Source organism: Gymnoscopelus braueri (genome assembly GCF_963280865.1).
Source record: "Gymnoscopelus braueri genome assembly, chromosome: 17".
Taxonomy (NCBI): Eukaryota; Metazoa; Chordata; class Actinopteri; order Myctophiformes; family Myctophidae; genus Gymnoscopelus; species Gymnoscopelus braueri.
Window position 1 is genome coordinate 16766167 of NC_137617.1, and position 27127 is coordinate 16793293.

At 43.6% G+C, this 27127-nt stretch overlaps 1 protein-coding gene across 3 annotated transcripts; it reads left to right on the forward strand.

The window, feature by feature from the left end:
* The first annotated feature begins 289 nt into the window (after positions 1–289).
* taok2b (TAO kinase 2b) lies at positions 290–27083 on the forward strand. 3 transcript variants are annotated; one of them, XM_080455146.1, is made up of 20 exons: positions 290–988; positions 3438–3578; positions 6370–6441; positions 6552–6653; positions 6816–6861; positions 8304–8400; positions 9326–9439; positions 10217–10308; positions 10452–10545; positions 10879–10960; positions 11555–11722; positions 12868–13074; positions 13835–14082; positions 15236–15413; positions 15968–16096; positions 16857–17060; positions 17648–17887; positions 23321–23533; positions 25176–25358; positions 26109–27083. In XM_080455146.1, the coding sequence occupies exons 2-20, from the start codon at positions 3447–3449 to the stop codon at positions 27039–27041; spliced, it is 3534 nt and encodes a 1177-aa protein (XP_080311272.1). In that variant the 5' UTR covers positions 290–988; positions 3438–3446; the 3' UTR covers positions 27042–27083. The 3 variants fall into 3 exon arrangements, with proteins under 3 accessions (XP_080311272.1, XP_080311270.1, XP_080311271.1); XM_080455144.1 differs by lacking the exons at positions 23321–23533; positions 25176–25358; positions 26109–27083 and having other exon boundaries at positions 15941–16096; positions 17648–21989; XM_080455145.1 differs by lacking the exons at positions 23321–23533; positions 25176–25358; positions 26109–27083 and having other exon boundaries at positions 17648–21989.
* The last annotated feature ends 44 nt before the right edge of the window (positions 27084–27127 follow it).

The following is a 27127-nucleotide window of genomic DNA, read 5'->3' on the forward strand; positions in this document are numbered from 1 at the left end:
ATTTATGAATGAACATATTTAGCCCACTTTTAATAATTCAACTTTCCTGAAAAGGGGGGTTCAGGAATCTGGTCCTCTGTTCTGGAATCTAGAGCAGGGGTCTTCAACAGGGGGTCCGGGACCCCTAGGGGGTTCTCAGAGTTACTAGGGGGGGTCGCCAAATCTTTGTGTGATGGGGACTTTATTTTTTATATTAACCACTTAAACCCTTGCATCTTGCAAACTTTGAAGACCCCTGCTCTAGAGCGTCGAAGAAGAAAACACTTCCGGTTTCCTTTCGGCTCGCGCCCCGCTCCGCCATGATGAAGTCCTCCTGAACACAAAAAAAAAGAAAAGGGAAAAAAAAGGGAAGATAGAGACGAGGAGGAGGAAAAAATGGACAACCGGGGGAGTGACACATGAAACGCAACGACAATAAACACCACTGTAATAATGACAGCGCGCAGTGGAACACGGAGCGGACGAGTGGAAATAATACATGGTCCGGTTTTCCATTGAAACCCTCTCTCTCTCTCTCCGGGTCCCCGGCAGCCAACCAACGTTAGCATTGTAAGCTAAACCTGAGCTACGACTCGCCACCGGGTTGCGTTGGGAAGACGGCTAGCCGCGTTAGCATCGTAGCTAACCCGAGCTAACACTCGCCACTGGGTTTCGTTGGGAGGAGCGGCTAGCCGCGTTAGCCACAGATACGTCAGTCAGTCAGTTGGCTGGCTGTAAGCTAGCTGGCTGTGCTTTCCTGTCTGCGGTTTAATTGACTGACTGACATAATATAACCGATGCTAACGTGCTAGCCAAGCCCCAATGCAGAATGATGGAGAGGACTTTGAGTAAAACCCATGACAGGCAGAATGGTGTGGCTCGGTCGTGTTGAATAGGCTCCTGTTGGAGGAGAGGAAAAGGAGACGGAGGGAGAGACTCATATTTTCCATCCAGGCCAGTGTGCTGTAGCTAGCTCCCCAGCTAGCTACAGTGGATCCCAGAAGTCACGGTAAGACATCATGATGAGTGAATGCCACAAATCACCATAACATCTGATCCCAATTGGAATCGGATCCCATGATCCCATTTGCAGGCAAACGTTGGCCAAACTCATTAATGGGTTTGGTCAACGTTTGCCTGCTAAATGGGATCCATTTGTTAACGTGGACAGGCTGTCCAAGCTTGTTGATTTTTTTATTATTTTATATAATGGACTTGTTGGCCTGCATTTCGAACGGGTGACTGCCTAGATCCCAGCCAAGCCTGAGTTGTTGTTGTCTTGTGTGTATAGAATACATGTCTGCATTTCTTTGACATAGCCTAATTGACCAGCCATGTGCAAACCCGTCTAGATTTGCTTGTTGAGGAGATGTACACAGTAGTACACACACTACTTATGATGTCCATGGTCAGAAAATAACTAAACACTAATGTAGTTGGACACCTTGTTAGCCATTAATTAGTAGTAGCCTTGGATCAAGGCTATCATAGATGTATTTGACCGAGTCTGACTTTTACTTTCGTATCTATAGATATTCTATCTATGATAGGTTTGATCCAAGGCAAAAATGAGGAGATATGAGCGTGCATAATATAATTCCTGTGCACCAGTCTCGTGAAATTACATTGTGTCTGGATAGAGCCTTTTGGATGAGTCCTCCTGCATATGACAATCTGGGAATGTGCACATCACCACCAGTGAATGCTGCTTGAGAGCTGGCTGCTGCATTTGAGCAGCTTCTCATTTCATTTTAAAAGGGAAGTGCATACTTCCTCACTGAAATTGCACAATGTCCCGAGCAAGGTAGCTATAAATGTGTCAATCAGTTCATGTGTATTTTGTGGATTTGGGATCTTGCCAAAAAGTGAACAGCAATTCGTTTTTAATGGTACAAATGTCCTGTAATTTGACTGTATGAAAGAGATATGTAATCTGTAGGTTCTAATCGAGAAGTATACTTTGTCATAATAATAATTTGAATCAGAACAGTGGTTATGGAACAGTGTTGTGCTGCAGGGCAGGAGGGCTTGTTAACCTTTTTTGTCACTTGCAACAATGGTTGCTATATTTTAGAATTGGTTAGCCACTATATGTCACTATTTTACCTGCCACCCTCCTTTTTAGAATGGAAAAGGACTTCCATGCAATGAATGTTTGGTTATCTATAAGAGTAACTGCAATTGGTTGGTTAGGCTAGTAGTATGTTGATTTTCCAGTATAGCAGATGGTAGCCAATGGAGCAGGGATGGGAATTTGACCACTGCACCATCACCGTGCAAGTGACAGGACTGACCAGTTCTCCCTGCGTCAATGCATATGGGCTATTTTGAAATACAGGTTTCGCATCTCTTCCAGTATACTCACAGTTGTTTACAGCGTGGCTCACGCTGTAAAGCCACCTGAGAGTGTGTGTGTGTGTGTGTTCCAAACTTTGTACGCATGCTGCCAGTAGTGTTTCCCACTCTTTTTATACTTTTTTGAAGTATTTCACTTTCATTTTATAATGGAACCCAATGCGGCTGTGATTGATCACAGTGAAACTTTGCCTACATTTTGGAGTCATGCGTCACATAGATGACTGATGTCTCAGGCTGTTCACATGAAGTCCGAGATCCACATCGGAGCCAAGTCCGAGACCCACATTAGCCATTCCATTTCTATGTGGATCCCAATCCACTATTTCCTAGTTTTCCCTTGTACACGTGACATTAGGAAGCATAGTACATGTTTGTCTGGCCACCTAAAGGAAATACAACTTTTCCCTGCATTTAATGTTCTCAGTGATTTACAATTGTGCCATTTACCTTTTTAGAGCTAATTAATTGTTTCCAATAGCCATATGGTTGGTTTGTCATCTCTGGTCTATGCAAACCTTACTCTACTTGTGACATTCTAGAAGTCTCTTGAAATGAACCACCCTGATCAATGAGATACATTATACAGAGTACATTATTGTTCATGGTTGCTCACTGCCCATGATTTGCAGTCAGGGTAAAACCATTGGTGACACTGCCCAGATAGGGGCAAATTATGGGCCTGCTGCATTGGCTGAGAGCACTGTAGATTTACCTTTTGTTCTCTGAAAATCATCCCGATGTGGACAGGTGCTTTTCAAAGACGTCTCTCTACTACTGGATATCCTTTCTTATACATTCTTAGATTATTATTGTTGTTCTGTGTATAAGCACAGCTTCTGCACATAGACGTGCTCCTGATATAGATGAATTACTTTGAGATAGAATACTAAGCTGTGTGTGTGTGTGTGTGTGTGTGTGTGTGTGTGTGTGTGTGTGTGTGTGTGTGTGTGTGTGTGTGTGTGTGTGTGTGCGCGCATTGAGACAGTCTGTAGTACCTGTACTACCTGTAGGTTATGTTACCAGCATGAATGTCTATAATCCTTCCAAATAGCAGACTGTAACCCACTGTGTATCCCATTTCCCCCCACAAATGGCCCTAGGCGCTGGCCATGCCATCGAGTGTGCGGGCTGGGAGCCTGAAGGACCCGGAGGTGGCTGAGCTTTTCTTCAGGGACGACCCAGAGAAGCTCTTCACAGACCTGCGAGAGATAGGCCATGGCAGCTTCGGAGCCGTTTACTTCGTAAGTCACACTGATTCTATGTATTTATTTTACACACTTTGTTTAGATTATGAATCTTCAGGATGGAAGTTTCATTGCATCTACAAATTTGACTGGAGAAACTGATTTACCCAGTAGTATTAGTGAAATATAGATAATAACAATGATACAGCAAACTTAAAGTTCTCAGAACATTTAATCTCGGGTAGTGCCATATTGTATTACACTTTATTTGGACATTCCAAATCATTGCAGTTGAATCGCCACCTTAAGATGGATGCTTTTTTATTTCCATTGGTCCAAAGTCAGACCTTCATTATCATTCCACTTGAATCCAGCCTGTTCATTCTGCCAATATGACCACAAATTAATTGTAGTACCTAAAATGTACTGGCGTTTCCCCTAGTTCTTTATTGGTACCTAAGTGGGATAAAAAAATCAAGTGAACTCTAGTCTCACATTGCCAGACGATTTGATGTCTCTGCAAGGTAGTTGCTAGAACAGCGGCGAGAACAGCCGCTAACAAACTTGAAAATTATTTCCACTTAGTTTTAACAATGAAAGCTGGGAGATTGTCCTCTTGTCTACAGTTGAGCGAGGCGTTTAGAGACTGACTTGTGAGTCTAAGTGAACACGTGGTGGCTGCTGATGAAGTCTCTCGTGTTATCTGGCCCATTTGTTGCTGTTGTTTTTTCTCTCCTATACTGCAAATGTCAACACTGTGATGCTCCAAAGCAAAAAGACCTTCTGAGTGAGGTGTCACACACCATGGAGCTGTTCATATATCTTGGAGGTCTAAAACGATCATTTAATTTAATTTACCCCGTTTTCAAGACCCAGATTATATGTTCCCATGGTCAATATGATATGCTGAACAGGATCTAGCTGTCCTTTTTAAGCTCCAAAAAAGTCTTAAAACTGTGAGCACCTACTTGAATTAACACCCGATTTTCTGTCAGTTTAAGCCCATTAGATTTAGTCTACAGAATTGTATGCAACTACGTTCCTTACTGCTCCAGCAGAAATACTTTTGTTGATATAAAGTATAAGTATATCTTAGTAATTGTTATGTTAAATATTAAGAAAAAATAATAGAAGCTGCACACTCATATGCTCCACTGATAAATGTATTGACTTTTTTTTGCCTAGGCTCTTCGTTAGGTCAAACGTTGAAGAGCCAAGGCTCGAAACATTGTCAATAAATGTATTTTTGGAGCATATGCAGGTTCTTTTCTTCTCTTATGATCATTCCTAAATACAGCACCCCGAAAAGTGATGTGCATATTCTTTCAGTAATAATGATAATAAATGTTAAATAGTTCAATGTTAAGAGAGTATTAGTGTATGTACTGTAACACAGCCTGCCAAAGAGAGATTTCATCCAACATTAGTAGGCATTTATTACAATTGTAATGCACTGTATGAGGAAAGGTGTTGTGACTCAGAGCTGCATGTGCTATTGAGTTTATGCAATATATCTACATTATGTAACTGTTGTTGATAACAGTTTTATTACACCAGATATGATTTGTAGATGATATATGGGCCTGTGGAGAGTCCTCATACACATTCCTTCCTGATTTCCTGATAATGTTAGTTTGTTCCACATAAAGATATGAAAACATTGTGAGAAATGTAATGACGACTCTCACCATACGATTTCATGCATATTGCTCAGCTTATAAATTATAAGAATGTAATACTAGAACTGTGGTTGATGTTGAAATGCAGTTAGCTGTGACAGAACAAGTGATGGCATGCATGTGTGCTTGTTTTCTTCAGCCCCACAAGGTGTGACTTTTCCAGTATTGCAATAAATTGTGCAACACAGTGTCAGCTGACCAATCTCTTGAGTAATTGTTCACTGGGTGCAACTTTCTTGCTGTGATAGGTAAACAGTATGGCCATCATTGCCTGAAAAATGCAGTTCAGTAGTGAGGTCACTTGATTGAGAGATGTGCAGAATATGTTTGAAGCCGGCCAGCATCAAGTGGGGGATGGAAAAGAAAGGTACAGCAGTAGTATGCCTGAGGGATGAATGAGGATGGAAAAGAGTGATGGACATCATTTAGAAAAAGGATCGACATGATAATGATAATAAGAACCCAAGGTTCAATCAAAGAGCCAGCGTAGCATGAAAGGTGTCAAGGCAGTTGAAAAGATTAAAACAAAAGCGTGATGGTGATCAGCGAAGGACAAGTGGCTCATGGTGGATGAAAAAGCACGTTCAGTGAAGGGTGAACAAGTAACGTTAGGGATGAACGAAGAGAGTGGAAGGACAGAGGCTCAGCAAAAGAGGTCAGTTTATCTTCTAGTGAACCAGCGTTGCGGTGCGATGGGTCTCAGCTGGTGAAACGCAGCGCTTCTCCCCAAGGAGCCAGTGGCAAGGTGATGCTTGTCAAATCTTAGAAAATGATGATGTGCTGTAGTGATCCATTATGAGGTTGACTGGATGTTAAGTTCAAGGTAGTGCTTGTAAACGTTCCTAAAATTGTGCAATTTTGTTTGTTATTTATAATTCATTGCTGGACAGATAAAAAAAAACAAAGTGAGTGTCTTCATCGTGGATGCAAGGGTATTAATGGCACTGACATGACTGCAATGCTGTGGTCCCTTTTTAGTCTTTTCAATTCCTGCATGCTGCCACAGCATCATCGCTCCTGAAGTGTGTTTTCTTTTGTTCACAAGGTGGGACAGCACCATTGTTATGATGTTGGGATTTGTTCCAACAACATTTTGTGGATTACTTCTTCTCGAAGATCAAATTTGATCCCATATCAAAATATCTTTTAACCCACTGTTTCCACTTCAGGCCCATGACATCCGCACCAATGAGGTGGTGGCTATCAAGAAGATGTCCTATAGCGGCAAGCAGTCCAATGAGGTAGGAGCTGGCAGTGCTCAAATGCACCCTGTTTTTGAGCCACATTTAGGCTCGGTTTCTCTGTCGCTTGTGGGCACTCATCAATATTCATGGCCCTTCTCATGTTCCAGAAATGGCAGGATATCATCAAGGAAGTGAAGTTCCTCCAGAAGCTGCGCCACCCCAACACCGTCGAGTACCGTGGCTGCTACCTGAGAGAGCACACAGCATGGGTGAGTGTGTGTGTGTGTGTGAGTGTGAGTGTGAGTGTGTGTGTGTGTGTGTGTGTGTGTGTGTGTGTGTGTGTGCGCATGTGTGTACATTCAGCGTTTGCACTCATGTTGAGTTCCCTAATATAGCTCAGGTTGTTAATGCTGCCTTTCTCTTTCTCCTAGCTGGTGATGGAGTACTGTTTGGGCTCAGCCTCTGATCTCCTGGAAGGTAAGTGAGAACATTTCCTTGCACATTGCTTGTGTATTTATTGCACATTGCTCTATTACACTAAGATTTAGCATTAAAGTTCATGGAGGCTGTAGTTGTGTTTTTCATCATGAATGTGACACCAACCCATCATGCGCCTGCACAGGAGAGCTGCACGTGTACATGCGCCCCTCTCCGGTACTTACTACTTACCACCTACACAAAATGTCTTCCTGGGGGAAAGCCTGAATTGCCATCACAGATTCTTTTTTTTTTTCTTAGATTTTTTTTGGGGGGCTTTTTATGCCTTTATTTTAGAGAGGGATAGGGAAAGTAGGCTGACAGGAAATGGGGAGAGAGATGGGGGGGGGTGACACGCAGCAAAGGTCGTCGGGAACGGGAGTCGAACCCGCGACACGCTATCGGGCTGGCATTGCAGCCTAGGGTGCCTGGACCGTCACGCTACGGCCCAGGCCACAGATTCATTTCTAATTACTTGTCTTCTTCTCAGTAATTAACGGAAGACTCGTGACACGAAAGACTCTTTGTGCCAAAGTGCTAATCAAACCGCTTGAACTTATCGTTTGTCCCAGCCTCCATTCAAGTGGTGGAAGGCTCTAACAGAGAAGACCGTTTGTCCTGACGTCTGCATTGTGCAACACAGTCCCCTCTGGTTAGCATCACAGCTACCAACATGTCACACCGCGATTCATGTTAGCTTGTTCATTGTTGTTTGATTTATATATTTTGGCCTAACAGGAGCATGTAAAGTTTGAATAGAAGAGGCCCCAGTATTGACCTAGGTTGGGGACTCTGCATGTCATGTTATTTAACTCTGATGCATAGTTGCCAATGGAGACAAAGCAGTCCCTGTCCCTTCAAGATGATATTTGAACCAAATAAGGACTGTGCCAGGAAATCCAAGGCAGTTTTTCAGTCTGTCTAGCAGTATTCTATGAACTACAGTGTCAATCATAGCACTAAGATCTAGTAACACTGTTGAAATTTTGCCAGAATCAATGTTTAGATGAATGTAATTTAGTACCTCAAGAAGAGCAGTCTCAGTGCTGTGATGGGGTGAAATCCCCATCAGAAAAGTAATCTATTGATGTTAAAAAGTTGCTACTTGCTAAGTCTCTCATTGGCTTTACTTATGAAGGGTAGATTTGACACAGTTCTGCAGTAGTTGCTAATTACAGAAGCGTCTAGGCTACACTTTTTTAAAAGGGGCCTAATAACTGCAGTTTTCAAAGCCTTTGGAAGATTGCCTGGAGTGAACTGTTAACTGTTCATACGAAAAAGGGTTGTTTAGATTTTCTCTATGCGAAATTGAAAATATGAAGTCTTTCTTTATAGGTGTCATAGTGAGTTTGGAGTTATATTTTTCATAATTTGCAGCACAGAGTTCAGGCAGGGACACTTAAGTGAATTGTGTCCCAACACTTTCTTTACCCCCCATGCAGTCCACAAGAAACCCCTCCAGGAAGTGGAAATAGCTGCCATCGTCCATGGTGCATTGCAGGGTTTGGTGTATCTACACTCTCACAACATGATTCACAGGTAAGTCTTTCTCTACCTGTCTTTATTCCTCCAACACATACATACACACACTTCAGACTAGGGCTGCAACTGTTGATTATTTACTTTGGTCAATTGAATAATCGAGATGTACGTTTAAAAAATATATATTTATCAAAGAATCGATTAACCACTTCAGCATCAGCATTATTTGTCGCACAATTGTGTTGTGCCAAAATAGGGAAAATAGCAGATCTACAAACTCACAACATAGATTGCTATTTTCACTATTGTGTTATTCTTTTAAAAAAATTTGAAGGGTTTTGCCTATAATAACATGCTTGGGATTGATTATTAACTGATTCACTGCCAATCACGTAGATCTACGCGAACCTATTTAAAGCCGCCACGTGCCAATCGCGTAGATCTACGTGAACTAAAAAATAAAATAAAAATCCAATTTGACCCAAAGACCAAGGAGATATGATTTTTTGAAGATCTAGACTCCTATCCACTTCCTTGTTAACTTAAAACTTAAAAATTCTGTATCTCGGCTCCTGAGTATTATTTTTTTTTCAATGAAAAACTCTGGCACTGGCCAAAAAATATGAAAATACCTCTGGCAGTTAATGGGTTAATTGATTATTTTAGTCAATTATCTATTATTTAAAAAATCGTTTTTCGATTAACTGTTGCACCCCTACTTCAGACAAGAGGAACATTTAAATCATACCTGTCAAGCAGGCACAAGTCTTCCCTGCTGCGATAACGCTTATGCAATGGTGTTGGGGATTGCATGCTGTGCAGTAACCCACTTTTATTGCATCTCACCCCTCCTGCCTTTTTGTCTCTGGCTCTGCTCTCCACCCACTTTACTGTTCACCCATCTCTCCATCTCTCTTTATTCATCTTCCTGTCTTCCTCCATCTTTACATTTTCTACTTCCATCTAACTCTCTCACTCTCAGGGATGTGAAAGCTGGGAACATCTTGCTGACTGAGCCAGGCCAGGTGAAACTGGGGGACTTTGGCTCCGCTTCCATCGTTGCCCCTGCCAACTCCTTTGTGGGCACGCCATACTGGTGAGAGCTTAGAAGTCACAGCACAGCATATTCTTTGAATAATCAAAGTTGATTTAGCCAGTATTTTCTAATTAGATTTTGGTCACTCATGCACATCCCTATTTAGAATCATACAGCTAGAACACTGGGAGTTGGTTAAGACAATAGACCTTACCAACTGCCACAACGACATTTAGACGATGGACATTCAGTTGACCGTAGCAGTGTGTATTGACCATTGTTGCTGGCTTTTTCTAAACTTTTAATACATGGATTTTGATTGACATAGCCTATTCCTCACAGTGTTCACTCACCTTTGTGGAAAGAAAACGTAGTGTGCAAACATTTCAATTAGTACGTCATCGCTGTTGGGCCAAAACCCTGTATGTCCATAACTGCTACTTGGGAGGAAAAAAAACTGTGTTCCAGTGGTTCCAATGCAGTTATTATTTTGTCACAGGCTATTTTGTCATCAATTAAATATATTAAAAAAAAAACACAGACAGACTTTGAACCTGGCGTCCCTATTTTGGCAATGTCATTATAGGCTTTAAAAAAGTCAGAAATAGCACAAATAGGCGATATACAAGCTCACAATGCATTGCTATGCGACGTGTAAAATAGGCCTATGACAAAACAAAAACATTAAATATAGAGATCCAATGGTTTTTGCCAGACAGCGACAAAATACAGGTTGGAGTGTGGTAGCAGATGCTGTTTGTTCCTTTGATCCTCCCTGTGGGTCAAAATAACTGAGCCATGAGTTACTGAATGTGTGTGTGCTGTCACTCCATGCAGGATGGCTCCCGAGGTGATCCTGGCGATGGATGAGGGCCAGTACGACGGAAAGGTGGATGTTTGGTCACTTGGCATTACCGCAATAGAGCTGGGTAAGACTAGGCTCTAGAACAGACCCTAAACTTTCTCAGCCTCTTACTGTGCTGGGTGTGCACTGACCCACCCTTTTCCTTTTACCCCTCTTCTGTTTTCACTGTCTCTCTCTCGCTCTTTCTTTTACTCTGCCTTTCTGTAGCGGAGAGGAAACCGCCTTTGTTCAACATGAATGCTATGAGTGCCTTATACCACATCGCCCAGAATGAAAGCCCTGTATTGCAGTCCAATCACTGGTCAGTAATCTGAATTAATTAATTAATTAATGAGGCCCACTGGTTGACATTTACTCAGGATATGTATCTCAAATAGTAGTGGATTTATTTTATCAAGCTATACAACACAGTCCTCCTTTGTTAAGGGTTTTGGTGTAATCTAAACAGTAAATTTTTAAGGTGGGACGAAATTCCCTGGGAAAAGTGCTGATAAGAAAATGCTTTAAAATGTTGGTTATTGGTAGTTACCAATGTTCACATACAAAGAAGTGTCAAATCAGCAGAATATTCTAAAATGATGTTGATCATTCATGCATATCCCAAGTGTAATTGCCGCCTTCTTGTGCTTTCCAGGTCAGATTATTTCCGTAATTTTGTGGACTCCTGTCTGCAAAAGATTCACCAGGACAGACCTACCTCTGACGTGCTGCTGAAGGTCTCTAGAACCATAATTCTTTTCTACCACACACCAGAACGCACAAAGCAAATTAATTAACAATCTCAAATATTTTCTTCAGAAATTACATTTAAAATCTTGCATGATAATACTGAAACATATTTATTTACATGTGACCAAAGTCTAAAGCTTAAAAAAAGCATCTTTTCCGTGAGCCTTTGGTTCTTTGTAGATGATGATGTCAATCATCTATAACCTTAACACCTAATAACCTTAAAGCGGCACTATGTAACTTTTTCTTAATGAATACTTTTACATTTTGTCTCCCTGCTCCTCTGTTGAGACATCTTAGATTGTGTCAAGGTCATGTCTCACCTAGACACAGGATTTGAATTCACAAGATCACAAGATTCAATTTATCCCCTGAGCAAGCAGGCAGGCTCTATTAGCTCAATGGTAAAAATAAAAATGTCAGGACATAGGCAGGAAACCGGGTTCAAATCCGGGGTAGAAGAGGAAAGTTACATAGTGCAGCTTTAAAGTAGAAACATAAAGATCTCCTCAAAACCTCATGAAGATGAACAAATTGACCATCTCATTCCTGTCGCCCCAACCCACCTTTCCACTATGCAGCACCATTTCGTATGCAGAGAGCGTCCCGTGACGGCGGTGATGGACCTGATCGCACGCACCAAGGATGCTGTCCGTGAGCTGGACAACCTGCAGTACCGCAAGATGAAGAAGATCCTCTTCCACGAGGCCCACAACGGGCCTGCGCCTGAGGGAGGGGAGGAAGAGGAGGTGAGAGAGGGGGGGAGGCTATCACAAAAATAGCCTATCTATACTCACAACTCGTTGCAACAATCCCATTTAGACCTGGAACACCTATACGTTGTTACCTTTCAAGCCGGGAACACCTGTGTGTAGTTTGTTAACCTTTTTTGAATAAGATTTTCAGAAAACTTGGGTCGGGATTTAGAAAAAGTTTTTAGAATCAGCCTCAGGTCTAAATGGATAATATCTGACAGGTGTGTATAATGTGATATTCCTTTTTATTGTCTGAAACGAGAAACTTTTCTGCAGTATATCACTGGAGCATCTAGTGTCTTTACTCAAGCTCTCATTTTATAATGGCATATTGTCAATTGTTATTGCACTTCAGAATGGAATGGAATTTACAATTGTATATCCGCACACTGGAATTAAAGTTCCCTTTTATTTGCAAGTTTTTTACCCAAAATGGTCTTCCTTAGGGAAATTATTTGCTGCTGTTATGGATGTACACATCCTTCTTCTAGCTCTAATTTACAATGTATGCCATGTGCAAGGCCTTCGCTTGCACACTATGTGTCTTTCTAAAGCTGTTGGCTTAGCAAAAACCTCAGCACTTTGTTCCTACATTCTATCTGAGGATAGAATCAGACTCCAACCAAAAGAAGAAAAAGCCCAACTGGTCTTTTTTGCCTTTAGAGGAAGTAGCGTATATAGTATATACAGTGAGGAACACAGACAGTGCTTGCATCCATCCTGTCTTTGTATTGTGTCTCTCTGTACATCGTGTGAACTCTGGTCTCCTTCCTCTACGTACAAAGAGCTTTGTTCCACTCAGTATCTAATTGCAGTCGGTTGCTGCCTCAAAAAAGGAAATGAAGGAATTTGGGGAATGCCAGGCTTTGAATGCATTTCATTATTAGTAGAGAGAGTACACTCCTCATAGAATGTTAGGATATTCATCATTACTCACACCTTTTTCTAGTACGGTAAATGTATTTTATAGCAGGCTAGGACTTGAGTATGTGAGCACATTTATTGTACATGCTTATCCAAAAACATTACCATTCCATGAAATACAAAAAGAAAACGGGCAGGGCACCAAAGTACAACTTAACAAAACAAATGGACTCACTAAAACCTCCCCTGCTTTATTTTGCTTCCCCCCCCCCAAGGATGTGGAGCAGTACATGCTGCGTACGGGCACTGTCAACAGTATGGAGAGCTCCCATTCGCTGCCTTCCATGTCGATCAGCGCCAGCTCACAGAGTAGCTCGGTCAACAGCCTGGCGGATGGCTCGGACGACAGCTGTGAGATGGCCATGATGCAAGAGGGGGAGCACACCGTCACCTCCAACAGCTCCGTCCTGCATAAGCCCCTGGTCAGTCCAAACACAGCGTGAGAGTGTGTGTGGGGGGGGTTATGTGTGTAAGGTGTGAAGGAGCTATGCAGACCTCTGACATGGTCTGCTCTAAAAGTTCCCTAACCACTCACTGGCACAGTTTGGCATAGTCCTTCAGTTTGACACGGCCTGTTTTAGAAGCACGGCAGTTAACCTCTTTAAGCCCTATATGATTGTGCGCCGAATACCAAACATAGCCGATATGCATGCTCACAACGTGTCTCATTGCGATGTGTAGTGAGCTTGTACATCTGCTATTTTCTCTATTTTGGAAAATCTTATAAAAAATAAAATGACATGCCCAAAATCGCCAGGTTGAAATGGATGCTCACCAGCAGCACGCACACTCCAATCAAAAACTGAAGCTTACCTTATGCTTTGTCCCATGTTTGTGTTTCTCACCAAAAATAGATTTACAGGAGAAAAAAGCATTTTACATTGTAATTCAGCTATTTTCAGCCAGCGTCAAAGTATAAACTAGGCAGGTAATAATACACATGTATTTTTTAAATATACCAACGATAGAGTGCATATCTATAAGACTGATCAACATAACACATACAGGGAAAAGAGGATTAAGTGGGTGTTTTCTTTGACATGAAATGGAGGGTCGAAGAGACCAGACCAGAATCTAGGTGTATCTTACAACTATCATGTCAGTCAAGTTAAACTTTAACTCATGACACCTGACACCATTTCCCCGTCTGCATTCCATTCTTGGTACTTCCGTCATCCACAGAGCCATGACAACATCTATGATGACCCCTACCAGCCGGAGGTGGAGGTGGAGCCTTCACGCGCAGGGGCTGGTGATGGTGGTGGAGGAGGAGGAGGAGGTGGTGGTGGTGGAGGAGAAAGGGAAAGAGAACGAGGGGGCAGGCGCCGGCGAGGCAGGGACCACTTTGCCACAATCAGGACGGCCTCGTTGGTCACCCGACAGATCCAGGAACACGAGCAGGGTTCGGCCCTGCGGGAGCAGATGACCGGGTAAGGACCCTTAACTTATGAAAGGTTAGGGTTGTTTCTGCTTCACCACGACAAGAGGCCCAGAGAGGGGCTTTGGGGGGACACAGCACAGGTCCCCCAGGCAGGGATCAAACCCAGGACTTTGCCGTTATCCTGGTTGAGCCACTAGGGGGAGTGAGACCCCAACGGGAATGGGGTCTAACACAAACTTAACTTGGAGGCATAGTGTTTTACCAGTCAAAAATTATAAATAAGCTAATAAGCATAAGCTGCCACACCGCTTAAAACAAAAGTATCCCTTTAGGCAGAATCGCTAACAGAAGCTATAACATGTATGAAAATTGCCAAATTAACTCTTTGACTGCGGACGACGCGATAACGCGTCAAGTGCTACTTTGTCCAGTTGGCCGTCGACGCGCTCGACGCGCTGGACGCGCGTTCATTGTTTAATCTCTGATTGCGCTATGCTGCTTAATATTCAATGTTATTCTCGAGTTCCACTTACTTCACGGACATCTGCATCCGGTTTCATGACCTGGATTCCGTTTCCGGTTTTTGATTCTTTTCCCCAGTCATTTTCGTCCAAAATAGGTAAATAAACGGTCTTTCACACGGTATGACGGACAAACGGACAGTTTCTCTTCTATAATCTATGGTCTGGGTGACGATCAGTCATCGCCGTCGTATATCACAACGTAATTTTCGCCGATCAAAACAATGGGGGGGACGTCACATCCGTTTTCATGTTTTTCCTTGTCTAATCTATGAAGAGGGGTGAGAGAGACCCAACGACATGATCAAAGCTGTCATGTGCTGCGCTCTAGTGGCGGATTTGTGCTGGGTCTTTACATTATGTGTCCTTAAATTATTTTCATGAGAAAAATTCAAAATATAAAAATAAAAAAACACGAAAATTGCTGGCACTGGGGGAGTACTTTATGAAAATACTCTGGCAGTCAAAGAGTTAAGGATGCTGGCTTAAAAAGCTTGTTAGTCTCCGTAATTTGCCAGCCAAAGAGGAAATCTATACGGCATTGACGGTTGGCTGGTGTTAATTTTGTTTCCTGCCTGTGCTATTTCACCTAGGAAATGTTTCCATGAAATTGTAATTGGCACCTCTCAGTGTTTTCACACCTCTTTGACAGCAAACCTTTGACCATCCATCTCCTCACAGGTACAAGCGCATGCGACGGCAGCACCAGAAGCAGATAATGGGTCTGGAGAACAAACTGAAGTCCGAGATGGACGAGCATCAGCTCAGGCTGGACAAGGAGCTGGAGAACCAGAGGAACAACTTCTCAGGGGAGGGAGACAAACTGTCCAAGAAACACCAGGCCATCCTGGAGAAAGAGGTTTGTGACGTGGGGTAGTGCTGGGCGATATGACTTCAAATCATTATCACGATTATTTCAAACCTTTGCGTCGATAATGATTAATAATAAAAAAATGCACAGCCAATCTACAAGCTCAAAACGAGTGTGAGCTTGTAGATCAGATGTTCGCTATTATTGTACACCATTGTACAATGAAGTAGAACACGGGGTTAAGTGGTTAATAAGCCTAATCGATTTAGAAATTATTCAAATGTTTTCGTGTAGATTCTAAGGAAAAAAGGACCTGCTTCTCGATTAATCTATATGAGAAAGATTAAGTTATTGGTTCTAAATATCGGTTAATTGCCCAGCCGTAACGTGGGGGTTAACAAGGGACCGGCAGGTCAGTGGGGTCCGAGCTGAAAAAGAGGTGAGCAGAAGGGGCTTGACCGAGAAATGAACTAGGACTGACCTCCACACACCCAACTCCTGTTAACTGATTATTAATTTTATGATTTTGCTCTCATTACCCCTTTTTCCCGCTGTTTACACTGTACTGATCCCAGATAAGCGTAAACTTTGCCTGTGTCCAGACAAAAGCAGCCTTGGCTGAGGAAAAGAAATTCCAGCAACACATCCTGGCCCAGCAGAAGAAAGAGCTGACCAGCCTGCTGGAGTCCCAGAAACGGCAGTATCGTCAGCGCAAGGAGCAGCTTAAAGAGGTGCAGGTCTACAGCCTGTCGTCTGTCACCACTGTTTCTATATTGAGATCAAGAATGGTTCCAGCAGGGCATAAAACATTGTGTATTCATAAAAGAACAAAACATACAGTAAAGTCCCTCGGGTTAATTTTGAACCGGAATCAGCTGCAAGAAGAACTATATCCTATTTAAATGGTATGCATTGTTACTCGTTGAACCACCTGCCCTCATTTCTTGCAGTTGGACCTCTAAGCTAGGGACGAAAGAATTGTCTAGAAGAGTAATTGAATGAGAGTTTTGTAATTTTGAACATTTATAATTTGCTATTCACAACTTCCCCATAATGTGAATGATTGTCTTTGTTCCATGTCATAAAATGAAAAGCTATGTTTTTCACGGCTGGAGAAACATATATATTTTTAAAAAATATTTTATGGTCTAAATAAAGTAAAATAAAGCATTAAAATTATTACAAGGGACCACAATGGAAACGAGCCCCACTGGGGCTTTTTGTGTCATTCTATTCTATTTTTTTCTTTTTGTTTTTACTGTACTGGTGTGCCGTTTTCAAATTGCTGCTAATAAAGTATTCAATCAAAAATCAATCAATAAATATTAATTCAAAAAGTAATTAAAACATTTGATCAGATAAATTTGTTTATGGAAATAATAGTTCTTTGCCACCCTACTCTTAAGCTTGCTAGTCAACCAGTGTGATGCTCCAACCAATAGTCAACCAGTGTGATGCTCCAACCATTCTTTTGACACTTTTCCTCCCCAGGAGCTGAATGAGAACCAGTCGACACCCAAGAGAGAGAAGCAGGAGTGGCTGGTGCACCAGAAGGAGTGTCTCCAGCAGCTGCAGGCAGAGGAGGAGGCAGGCCTCCTGCGGAGGCAGCGACAGTACTATGAGCTGCAGTGTCGCCAGTACAAGAGGAAGATGCTGCTGGCCCGCCATAACCTGGAACAGGACCTGCTCCGAGAGGTACTGGCCAGTGGTTCATAAACGTTTTAATGTCAAGGTACATATTGTATATGATACATGTTCGGCTGCGGACCTCCATTTGAAAAGCCAGGGACCACCATAAGATAATAAAAAATATATATCAAAATAGCAGATCTACAAGCTCACAATAAGTCGCATCACGACACGTTGTGAGCTTGTAGATTGGTTATTTTCGAATAGTTGAAGTATAATATAGAAGTGGTTAAACTGATTTTGATAGTCTCAGAAACCGCAATTCACATGGGGAATTGCCACTGGTTATGCAATATTGTTATTGGATGGGTAAAATATAACTATGTATGTACTGACAATCCAAAATGATTAGATTCAAATACCACCGAAGTGGAAAAGGCGGCACTCCAAAATTAAGGATGCAAGACTGGCTCAGATAAACATTATTATTTATTGGGAACGCTTTTTCTTACCAATACAAAATTATTGTCAGTACTTTTTTGTTCTTCACAACTAAAATGTACTCTCTCTCTCTCCACCTCCCTCTCTGTTCTCTCTGCTGCCTTCATTCTCTTATCTTGTCTCCTCCTCCTACCCCTCTACCTTTCAACCAGGACTTGAACAAGAAGCAGACTCTTAAGGACCTGGAGTGTGCCATGCTGCTGCGGCACCACGAATCCACCCAGGAGCTGGAGTTCCGGCAGCTGGGCCTGGTGCAGCGCACGCGGGCCGACCTGATCCGCACGCAGCACCAGACGGAGCTCACCAACCAGATGGAGTACAACAAGCGTCGCGAGCAGGAGCTGCGGCAGAAGCATGCCGTGGAGGTCCGCCAGCAGCCCAAGAGCCTCAAAGTGAGTGAGAGCGACGCCTCCTCCACCCAACAGAGTCAGGGGGAGGACGCCGAGGCGGTGCCGGGAGGTACCCAGGCTGGGGTAGAGGGCTCAGGAGAGGTAGAGGAGGGTGAGGAGCAAGACGGCGAGAAGGTAGAATCCAAAGAGGAGAGTGTGAAGGCGGTCAGGGAGGTGAGACAAGATGGGGTTGAGGGTGAACTGGAAGAAGGTGCTGTGGAGGGAGGTGCAGAGGAAAGCAGGGATGAGGGAGGAGACATGGTAGGAATAGAGGAGGTGATTGGCGTAAGAGCAAAGGACGAGTCAGACGAGGATGAAGGTGAAGGAAAGCCAGAAGGGGACAGAGAAGATGAGGAGCCTAACACAGTAGAGGGAGAGGTTAGGGAGGTGGAGGGAGTGCAGTGGGAGGATGAGGATGATGATGATGATGATGACTATGAAGGTAGTAAAGCTGAAACAGACACTGATGATGATGAGGAAGAGGGCAGGGGCGTGGCCGATGGCTGCCCGTCTGAGTTCATGTCCTCCCCGGAGAGGAGGCGGCGGCATCTCTGTGGGCTCAACGAGCTCTCCGAGTTCTACTTCCCCGAAGTGCATGAGGAGTCCCCTGTGTCCCCTTCCCGCACCGCCAGCCCCGACCCCACGCAGAGCTCCCCCCTCCCCTCCCTGTTCTCTCACACCCTCTGCCTCCTGCTCTCCATGTCGGCGGCGGCACAGCCCTCCAACCTCACTTTTCTTGCCCTCTCCGTCTTCCTTCTCTCCCTCCGCCGCAACCCCCCGCTCCCCTCTCTGTCCTCCCTGCTCCTCTCCGCCGAGCTGGCGCTCTTGGCCCTCTTCTTCTCGTACCTCTTCCTCCGCTCCTGCATCTCTCTCTCGCTGTCCGCTTTCCTGTCCCTCAGCGTTTGGGCGTGTGGCTTCTTCAGCCTGGGCCTGTCCCTGAGCCTGGGGCTCTACTATGTCCCTGTCGTCCTGGTCTCGGTCTCCTTTCTCAGCTCGCCTTCCCTTTTCCTCTCCCTCTACCTTCTGGTGGTGCTTGTGGTGCGGCCTGCCCGCGACTTCTTCCAAAACGCCCCACGTAAGGTCAACCGCCTGTGCATGCGTTTCCTTTTCCGTCTTCCCCGGCCCCTGTTCGCCGTCTGCCAGTCGGTCCTGGGTGGCGTAGCCGAGCGCAACCTCTACGAGATGTTCCCCAAAGCGGGCCGCAACTGGGGCGTGCGCCAGTCCCAAATCCCTGTCCCCCTCCGGAGCCTTCCCCTGGAGTACCAGGCCCGGCACCAGGCCCAGCAGAGCCGTGGCTCTCCTCTAGCCAAGGGCCTGCTCTGGCTGAAGCGCTTCGTCAGGCGCCCCATAGGGGTCCTGGCTGACCTGGCTAATTCCGTGGTGCTGAAGCTAGCCGGCCGCGTGTTGAAAGAGCTGCCGCCCGGCTGCCTGGTCAGACTGCGCACGCTGGGCCTGTTGAGGGAGGAGAAACCGAGCAGGCTGCCACGCCTACTGCCCTGGGAGGTCAGGGAGGGCAGGAGGAGGAGGAGAGAGAGGGAGAGACAGAAGAGGGAAGAGAGGGAAAGGATGATGGAGGGGAGGTGGGAGTGTGGGCTGAGGCGAACCTCGTCTGGGAGATTTGTGAGGGGAAAAGCTCGGCCGTGGAGATAGAGATAGTGACAATGTTGTTCATTGAAAGAAAGTGGAAGTACTAGGGACTATTTGCTAGTGGTATGTGTGTGTTCATGTAAAATCCTGAGTGTTAACGGGTCCATTTTCGACACACTGATTCAAGTTAAATTAACACTTTAGGATTTTACAGTGTAAATGTATTCCATCTTCCATTATCTCACCATTGTTATGTGTTATGTTTTTTATTTTATTTTTGTTTTTATTCAGGTCCATGTGTTATTATAATTTCTTTTGTTGTTGTAATAATTCCGACATGGTTTTTGGTCCACGTCAATATTGCTAAAGATTAGTCAACTAAGTAACATTGAATGCACACAATCTGTATTTAGGTGGATGTGTGTGCATCGGCTGAATGTGATTGGCTGTTTTGAGTTCAGCCAGTTATATCATGCACACAAGTCATGCTTGTTGCATCAAGGGCTTTTTTATGGCTGCTGAATCACTGCGAACAGCCAGCAAATCACTGTCACTGTCTTACACCCAGTGAAGTTTAGTATCTTACACTATTGTGCTTTTTGTAAAAGTTTTGTTTTATATTATTCTCTTTTTATTATTTTGCTCTTAATTTGTAAGACAAAATTATTGTGAAGACCATGTCTGTGCAATCTGTGTTGTGTGTTTTTTGGGGTCTTATAATTTCACAAAGTCTTTGGTTTTGTCGGTGCCTTTAATCAATGGCCTCTTAAAACAACGTTTACACGTTGACCACATTGCTGAACACACAGCTGAAATTTCACTCCCAAAGGCTCTGTATACTGTGAAAATAGGATTCTTTACATATTACTAAAATCCTCCCTGAACACTAGCATAACAGTGTCTGCAAAAGTGCAATAAGAGATCGACCATGAGTAGAGATTTTGAGGTCTTTCGATATTTAGAACCAACAACTGGAAGAGGTGTAGCTAAAGTCTTCTATACAGGTCATGAACAATGAGACTGGGCCCTGGGGCCATTTCAGTTAATAAGCCAAAGCATTCAAAGAAGTGACCTTAAGTGTAGGGTAGCCTACACCAAATATAATTCTCATTGTTTGGTGTTAACAACATCATTAGAAAACAATGATGGCTGTCGAGATTGTTAGTGTTATCTTACAGCCTGTAGTTAAAATTATATTATTGCGATTTAAGCAATAATATTATAATGATTTACCATGTAAACATCTGTTGTTTTGTTTTAGCGTTAAATGTAAGTCTACTGCAGGTGTCTGCTTTGTTAGCTGGTTGCATGAGTGATTATGCTCTGTTGTGAAGTGAAATATGTTCATCTCTGTATTCTTGAAAGGTGACATACCATTAATGTAGTTTAGACTTGACTCAGTATAATACGTATTTAATATTTGAATATTTCATTATAGCTAATATATCTGAAGCCATGAAGACAATCTTTTAGGACATGCCATACTAAATTAAGTCCCAAAGATTGGCAAAACTACTGAATGTGAACGTTTAGAGCAAGCAATTGATTATCCTATTAAGAAATTATAGAATAACCAGGCATCTAATTGTTTTTGCACTGTCTCAGTAAAATGTTCAAGATTTAACTATAAGCCAACAGCATATTTCAAAGGCTTGGACCAAATATAATTTGAAGAAGCTAATAGTGGCTAGTAACTTTCATGGTATTATCTGATGAGAGAAGCATGTACCAAAATTGCATTATTGTGCACATGTAATTGAAGTGGCCATGAGATAAAAAACAATTAGCAGCTTTGATCACACAGTGCCTCTTTGGAATTATCATAAATACTGCACACTTGACAGGGAGCTGTTGTTAAATGGAATACCAGGAAGTAGTGCTGCTAAATATTTGGTTACCCAGAAAATGGTGCCCTGCTGTATGCCACAGAGTGACTATATTTGTCATAGGAGTGGACTTGAGCCATTGAAATAGAAATTAATTACTGAATGGAAGAACTAAACAGGAACTCTCTCGACTGTATTTTGACCCAAAGAGAAAATAGGGCATTGCTTTCTGGGTGACCTGTATTAAAGAGTTGCCAAATACATAACCTCCTTAAAGAAAAGGGGATACTGTTCTACTCTGTTCTTTTAAAGAGAAATATTTCTGAATCACACAAAAAAAGGTTTCACCCTTATGTTTGATTTGAATGTAACTTTTGATTTGCAATTGTTCTTCCATTGTGTTCCTATGAGTTATTTCCTGTTTGTCTACGTTTGTACGTTTTCATGTTTGTGAGTGTTCTTTGTGCGTGTGAGATTTCCACAGAGTTTTATCACCTCGTTTTATATGAATATTTTATTTATGCAGTAAGGATAGTACTGCATATGGTTTGGCAGCCTTTTTTTCCAATTTCATCCTCATTTGAGAGTGCACGAGTGTTGTACTGTATGGCTGCGTGCTCCAAAGTATAGAGAAATATTTTGTCATATTTTAAGATTTTTCTCCACACAGAAAAATAAATTATTTTGTGTTGAAATCATTGTCTTGTTTGTTTTTATGATTTTATTTAGCTACCTTGTCCTCATTTGTCTCCATTTGTCTCCATTTCCCTTTCCTAATTTGTTGTCGAATGTTATTTTTGTCCCAGATTTCATTATTGTCTTAATTTCTTCATTGCTTCCCCTGTCTCTTAACTCATGCCTCATGACTCCCCTGTGTGCACTCTTAACCTAACATCACCAACTCCTGATGCCAGCAGCTTGTTACTTTGTGTTAGTGGTTTAATCATTCTGATTTCAGGTGCAAACTCCATTAGAAACGATGTTAGTGGTTTAGGCAGCCTTATTTCAGGTGCAGAATGTATTAGAAATGGTTGAGAATGAGAAAAGGAATTCTACAGAATCTGCAGAATAACACACATTTTAACCAACTTTTTTAAATAACGTATATTGTGAAATTATCCTTTAACAATTGCAGTTTGAAATGTAATAGTCAAGATACTACACATTTCATCATTTCATCACACATCCTCAATGCCTGAAATATCAGAAAAGTTTATGATAAAGCTTAATTTATACTTCATAATATTATTGTGTCACTTGTCAAAATCTGTTTCTTGTGACCAAAGATGTATTAGTTCCTCCCACAGTCTTGGATGTACACATTTTAAAAACATACATTTAAACATTTTTTTGCTATTATGGCAACTGTAATCGTTCTGAATTTTTCCATTAATTTCATTCTTAGACGATTCATGTTTTCAGTGAAAATCATGACAATCTGTCATTCTCGGTGTGCGACATGATTGTAGGAAGAGTTATAAATTAGCCTTTAGTCAGCGTGTTTTTAAGAATGTGAGAAATCTAATCCCAAGATTGAACCACACCCCCCCATACTACACATAACATTATTGGCAAAGCAGAAATGGATGATGAGAAATTTTATCCAGAGGGGATTTAACATTCCTCTCGAAGTCGAAGCCATTATCTCTTACAATAGCTATTGCCTTTATCAGTATGTATTATATTCCAAATCGTCCATGTGAAAGTACTGACTGACTTCAGACTTGGTTTAGACAGATCTGACCAAATGTAGGTAAAGACATGGAGCCTACACTAACTAAAATTATATAAACCTGTGCAAAACCGTCCCAGAGAAATATGTTGAATTGATATGAACACATTAGTTATTATTCCAGTTCTGAACACAGTTTTTTTTATACCAGTTAATGGCCAAGAAATCATGGTTTTACAAATCTTTTGAGCCTCAAAGATGAACATTGAGCTTGTGCTAGTTCAGCTTATGCTACACAAACTCTGGAGCGCTTCAGCAAAGTTGGGTCCGTCTCTCTTTTCTCTCCCCTAGTCCAAAGAACTGCAGATCAAGCGCCAGTTCCAGGACACCTGCAAAATCCAAACGCGCCAGTACAAGGCCCTGCGTAACCACCTACTGGAGAACACCCCCAAGTCGGACCACAAGGCCGTGCTGAAGAGGCTGAAGGACGAGCAGACTCGTAAGCTGGCCATACTGGCCGAGCAGTATGACCACTCCATCAATGACATGCTGTCCACACAGGCTGTGAGTAAGGCAAGGAGAAGTCGTTCACTAAACACTCGCACCACACCAATGCCTGGCCCTGGGGATTGTCCCTGCCCGGGGGTTGTACCCATCATGACCCTAGGGTTGTACCTACCCTGCCCCAAGTGCCCCATGAGATGTACCTACCCTGCCCTGGGGGTTGTACCTACCCTGCCCCAGCTGTCTGTCTGCCATCCGGCCCGCTCCTGTTGCACCCAAGCCTAATCTATACTTTGCCACACGATGGTGTTCCTTGCCGGAAAGACCTGATTTTCAAGCCACAAAATAAAAGTTGCTTGAGAATCTGATATTTTTGGCAAGTGACACTATCATGTAATGAATTACAGTATACCGTAAATTAATCTTTAGTCCTGTTCTTTAGTGAAAGTCTTGTTCCCCTTGTTCTGTTTCACCTTAATGACTAATGTTCTTCAAATACACTGTTAGCTGTTGAATTTCTCAGAGAAATCGTCAGTTTAGCATCACTCGATGCATGAGAACTAAGCAGTGGAATACAAGCGTTGATGAAACGTGACATCTAAGATCAATGGTTCATCTGTTGGAACAATGTAAAGGAAATCAGGTATGTTTTCAGTTTACAAATCTTCACACATCCAATTAACTCAGGTGCAGGTGCTTTGGACAGTATCAATTGACCATTCAGGATGAAAGATCCCACATACTACTGGACCTTTATCAAGAGTGTCTTGAAGGCCCTTTTGATGAAAGTCCAGAGGGACAGACACAGAATCTTTCTTCCTGAATGGTTTGTTTACAAATCTTGACTTACAAGTCACATTACTTTCTTAAACCAAAGTCTTAAAAAGTGAAACTACGTTTTTTCTTGCAATGTGACATTAGGCTTTATTAAATGACTAAATGTCCTCATAAGGCACCGTGCCGACCCCCGTATCCTTGTTTGCCATCACTTCTGCTGGTTAAAGTGTCATTGGGCCGATTTCCTAGACAATAAATGTCCATTGAGAGCACATGTAATGTTGGCCTAAACAGTTTGGGATAGGTGTCACATACACACTGCTGGTGTACAGCTGTTCTACATTTAGTTTAATTCAACAGATTTTGTACACAATGAAAATTGCAAACACAACGTTTTAGTTTCACAAGCTTATTCTTGAAGGTTGTTAATAAAGTAGTTTATCTTCCCTAAAAGTTGTTTCACTACACTGTACACTTGACGTTCATGTCCTACACCTACATCATGCATCATTGCAAGATTATTTCAGGTTGTTGCACAACAGTTCTATTTCTATATCTATTCTCAAATGTGTACTTTGACTTTAACTTTATTCTCAATTTCTTAAGTGTGGTCAAAATGTAATCAACTCCAGCACATTGAACACACTTGTGGAATCATGGCAACCCACTCGATACACTCGACCAACGTATGGCTGAACGATCGTCATCCCACTGAACACACCCAAACACACCTGAACGATCTTCACCCCACTGCTTTTCCATCTCTCTGCTCCACCTCTGCTCTTCCGCAACTGTTGACCTCTCTCTAAACCTCTCTCCTACCCCTGCAAAACGAACAACGAGCCGGTCCCTCACACAAACCCCGCCGCCTCGTCCATTTTCTTTACTCACGCCCTCTCCCTATTTTTCTCCGTCTCGTTTTCAGCTGCGACTGGATGAGACTCAGGAAGCCGAGTACCAGGTGCTGCGGATGCAGCTCCAACAGGAGCTGGAGCTGCTCAACGCGTACCAGAGTAAGATCAAGATCCACACGGACACGCAGCACGACAGAGAGGCCAAGGACCTGGAGCAGAGGGTGTCCATCCGCCGGGCCCTGCTGGAGCAGAGGGTGAGAGTATTAAACATTAAACACTGCACACATGTAGTCAAGTCCTGAGTGGTGCAAATGGAAAAATGGACCACGCTTGAATATGAGGAGATATACAGTATGCAGAGCATGTTATTTGCAAGAATAAGTCATCTTCTGTGCAGCCAAACATCCGCGCTCTGTACTGGAAACGCTGGTGAGCATGCACAGTCCATTTTGATATGCATACTGATCAGCACATTTAAGCTGGTTAATGAAAATTAACTTTGCTATAGATGATGATTATTGCTAACATAATAAGATTTCAGACTATTGTTCCATACTGATTCCACAAGAGGGTAGTATAGAGAGAAGTATAAGCAATGTGCTCTAAATTTCTAAAAAGAGACCTAACTAACACATTTTGTTAGAATGTTGGTACATTAGCCTGAGAATATAATACATGGTGTAGCCACATGTCATCATCATCAGACAATTTGTAATGAAGTGGCTCTTTAGCATTATATAGCGCATCATGTTTGACCCCATAATCAGAGCATGTAATAGCTGTTGAAACCCAGCACTGCTAGGTGAAATTAATAATCGATTCTTTCATTAGATTATTATTATCGATTATTTCTTATAATCGATTAAATCAATTAGTTCAATTAACTGTTACACCACTACACCAAAGGAAGCAGAAACTCTATTCCCCATTTGACTTGCATACTCTATGGTAATGTAATGTTAAAAGATTTCCCCAGTATTTTCATGCACCCCCCCCCCTCCCAGATCGAGGAGGAGATGGTGTCGTTGCAGAACGAGCGCTCAGAACGCATCCGCACCCTCCTGGAGAGACAGGCCAGCGAGATCGAGTCGTTCGACTCGGAGAGCCTGCGCCTTGGCTTCAGCAACATGGCTCTGACGGGCATCCCCAGCGAGGCCTACCCGAAGCAGGGCTACCCCAACGTCCCGCCACCGCCCGGCTCGCGCTCCTCCAGCCACTGGAGCCACGGCATGCACCCTCAGAACCCCACCCCCCAGCCCCACTCGCGCCGCAGCCACAACAGTAGTGGCGGTGGGGGAGGGGGAGGAGGGGAGCGCAGGAGCGAGTCCTCTTCCTCCCATGCTCTCAGCATGGCCCTGGGGCTGGGGCGCGACGGCAGGGAGGCACACCACTCCTCCCGTTCCTCCGCCTCCTCCTCTTCCTCCTCGTCATCGTCCTCGTCCCATCACCAGCGGCATCACCTGCCGCAGCACTACCACCACCAGAGCACGCCGCAGCTGTACCGCGAGCGGGAGAGGGATCGAGACAGGGAGCGTGAGAAGGAGAGGGAGAGGGAGTGGAGTGCCGGGGTGCGGGGGTCAGGGGGAGACCTGGCCCACCCGCACCCCCACCCTTTTGCTCATCACCTGCCGTCGCGCTCGTCCTCACAGTCCCTAGCCATGCTGCCCCCTCCTCCGCCCGCCCCCCCCTCCGTCTCTGGCCCGTCCTCCTCTTCCTCCTCCTCCTCTTCCTCGCAGGGAGGGATATATGTCGGCGCCAGTGGGGGGCTGGTCGTGCGTGGTGGCCCCACTCTTATGGCGCTGAGGAACAGCCCCCAGCCCCTGAGGAGGACGGCGTCTGGAGGCCCTGGAGGGGCCGGAGGGAGCGATGGCGTCCTGAGCCGGAGCACCTCGGTCACCTCGCACATCTCCAATGGCTCACACATCTCCTACTCTTAGAGCAGGGAAGAGGATGAGGAGGGAGTGGTTAGGGGCTGGCATGGCAATGCACTCTTAGATTTAGAGAAAAGGGAGGGGAGAGGCAT

What these genes read in the sequence shown, in the direction of transcription:
- taok2b (XM_080455144.1), top strand. Translation starts at nt 3,447, where the DNA reads ATGCCATCGAGTGTGCGGGCTGGGAGCCTGAAGGACCCGGAGGTGGCT. An exon ending in CCTCTGACGTGCTGCTGAAG is followed by an intron (nt 10,961 to 11,554) that starts GTCTCTAGAACC and finishes TCCACTATGCAG; the next exon opens with CACCATTTCGTATGCAGAGA. An exon ending in GCAAGGAGCAGCTTAAAGAG is followed by an intron (nt 16,097 to 16,856) that starts GTGCAGGTCTAC and finishes TTTCCTCCCCAG; the next exon opens with GAGCTGAATGAGAACCAGTC.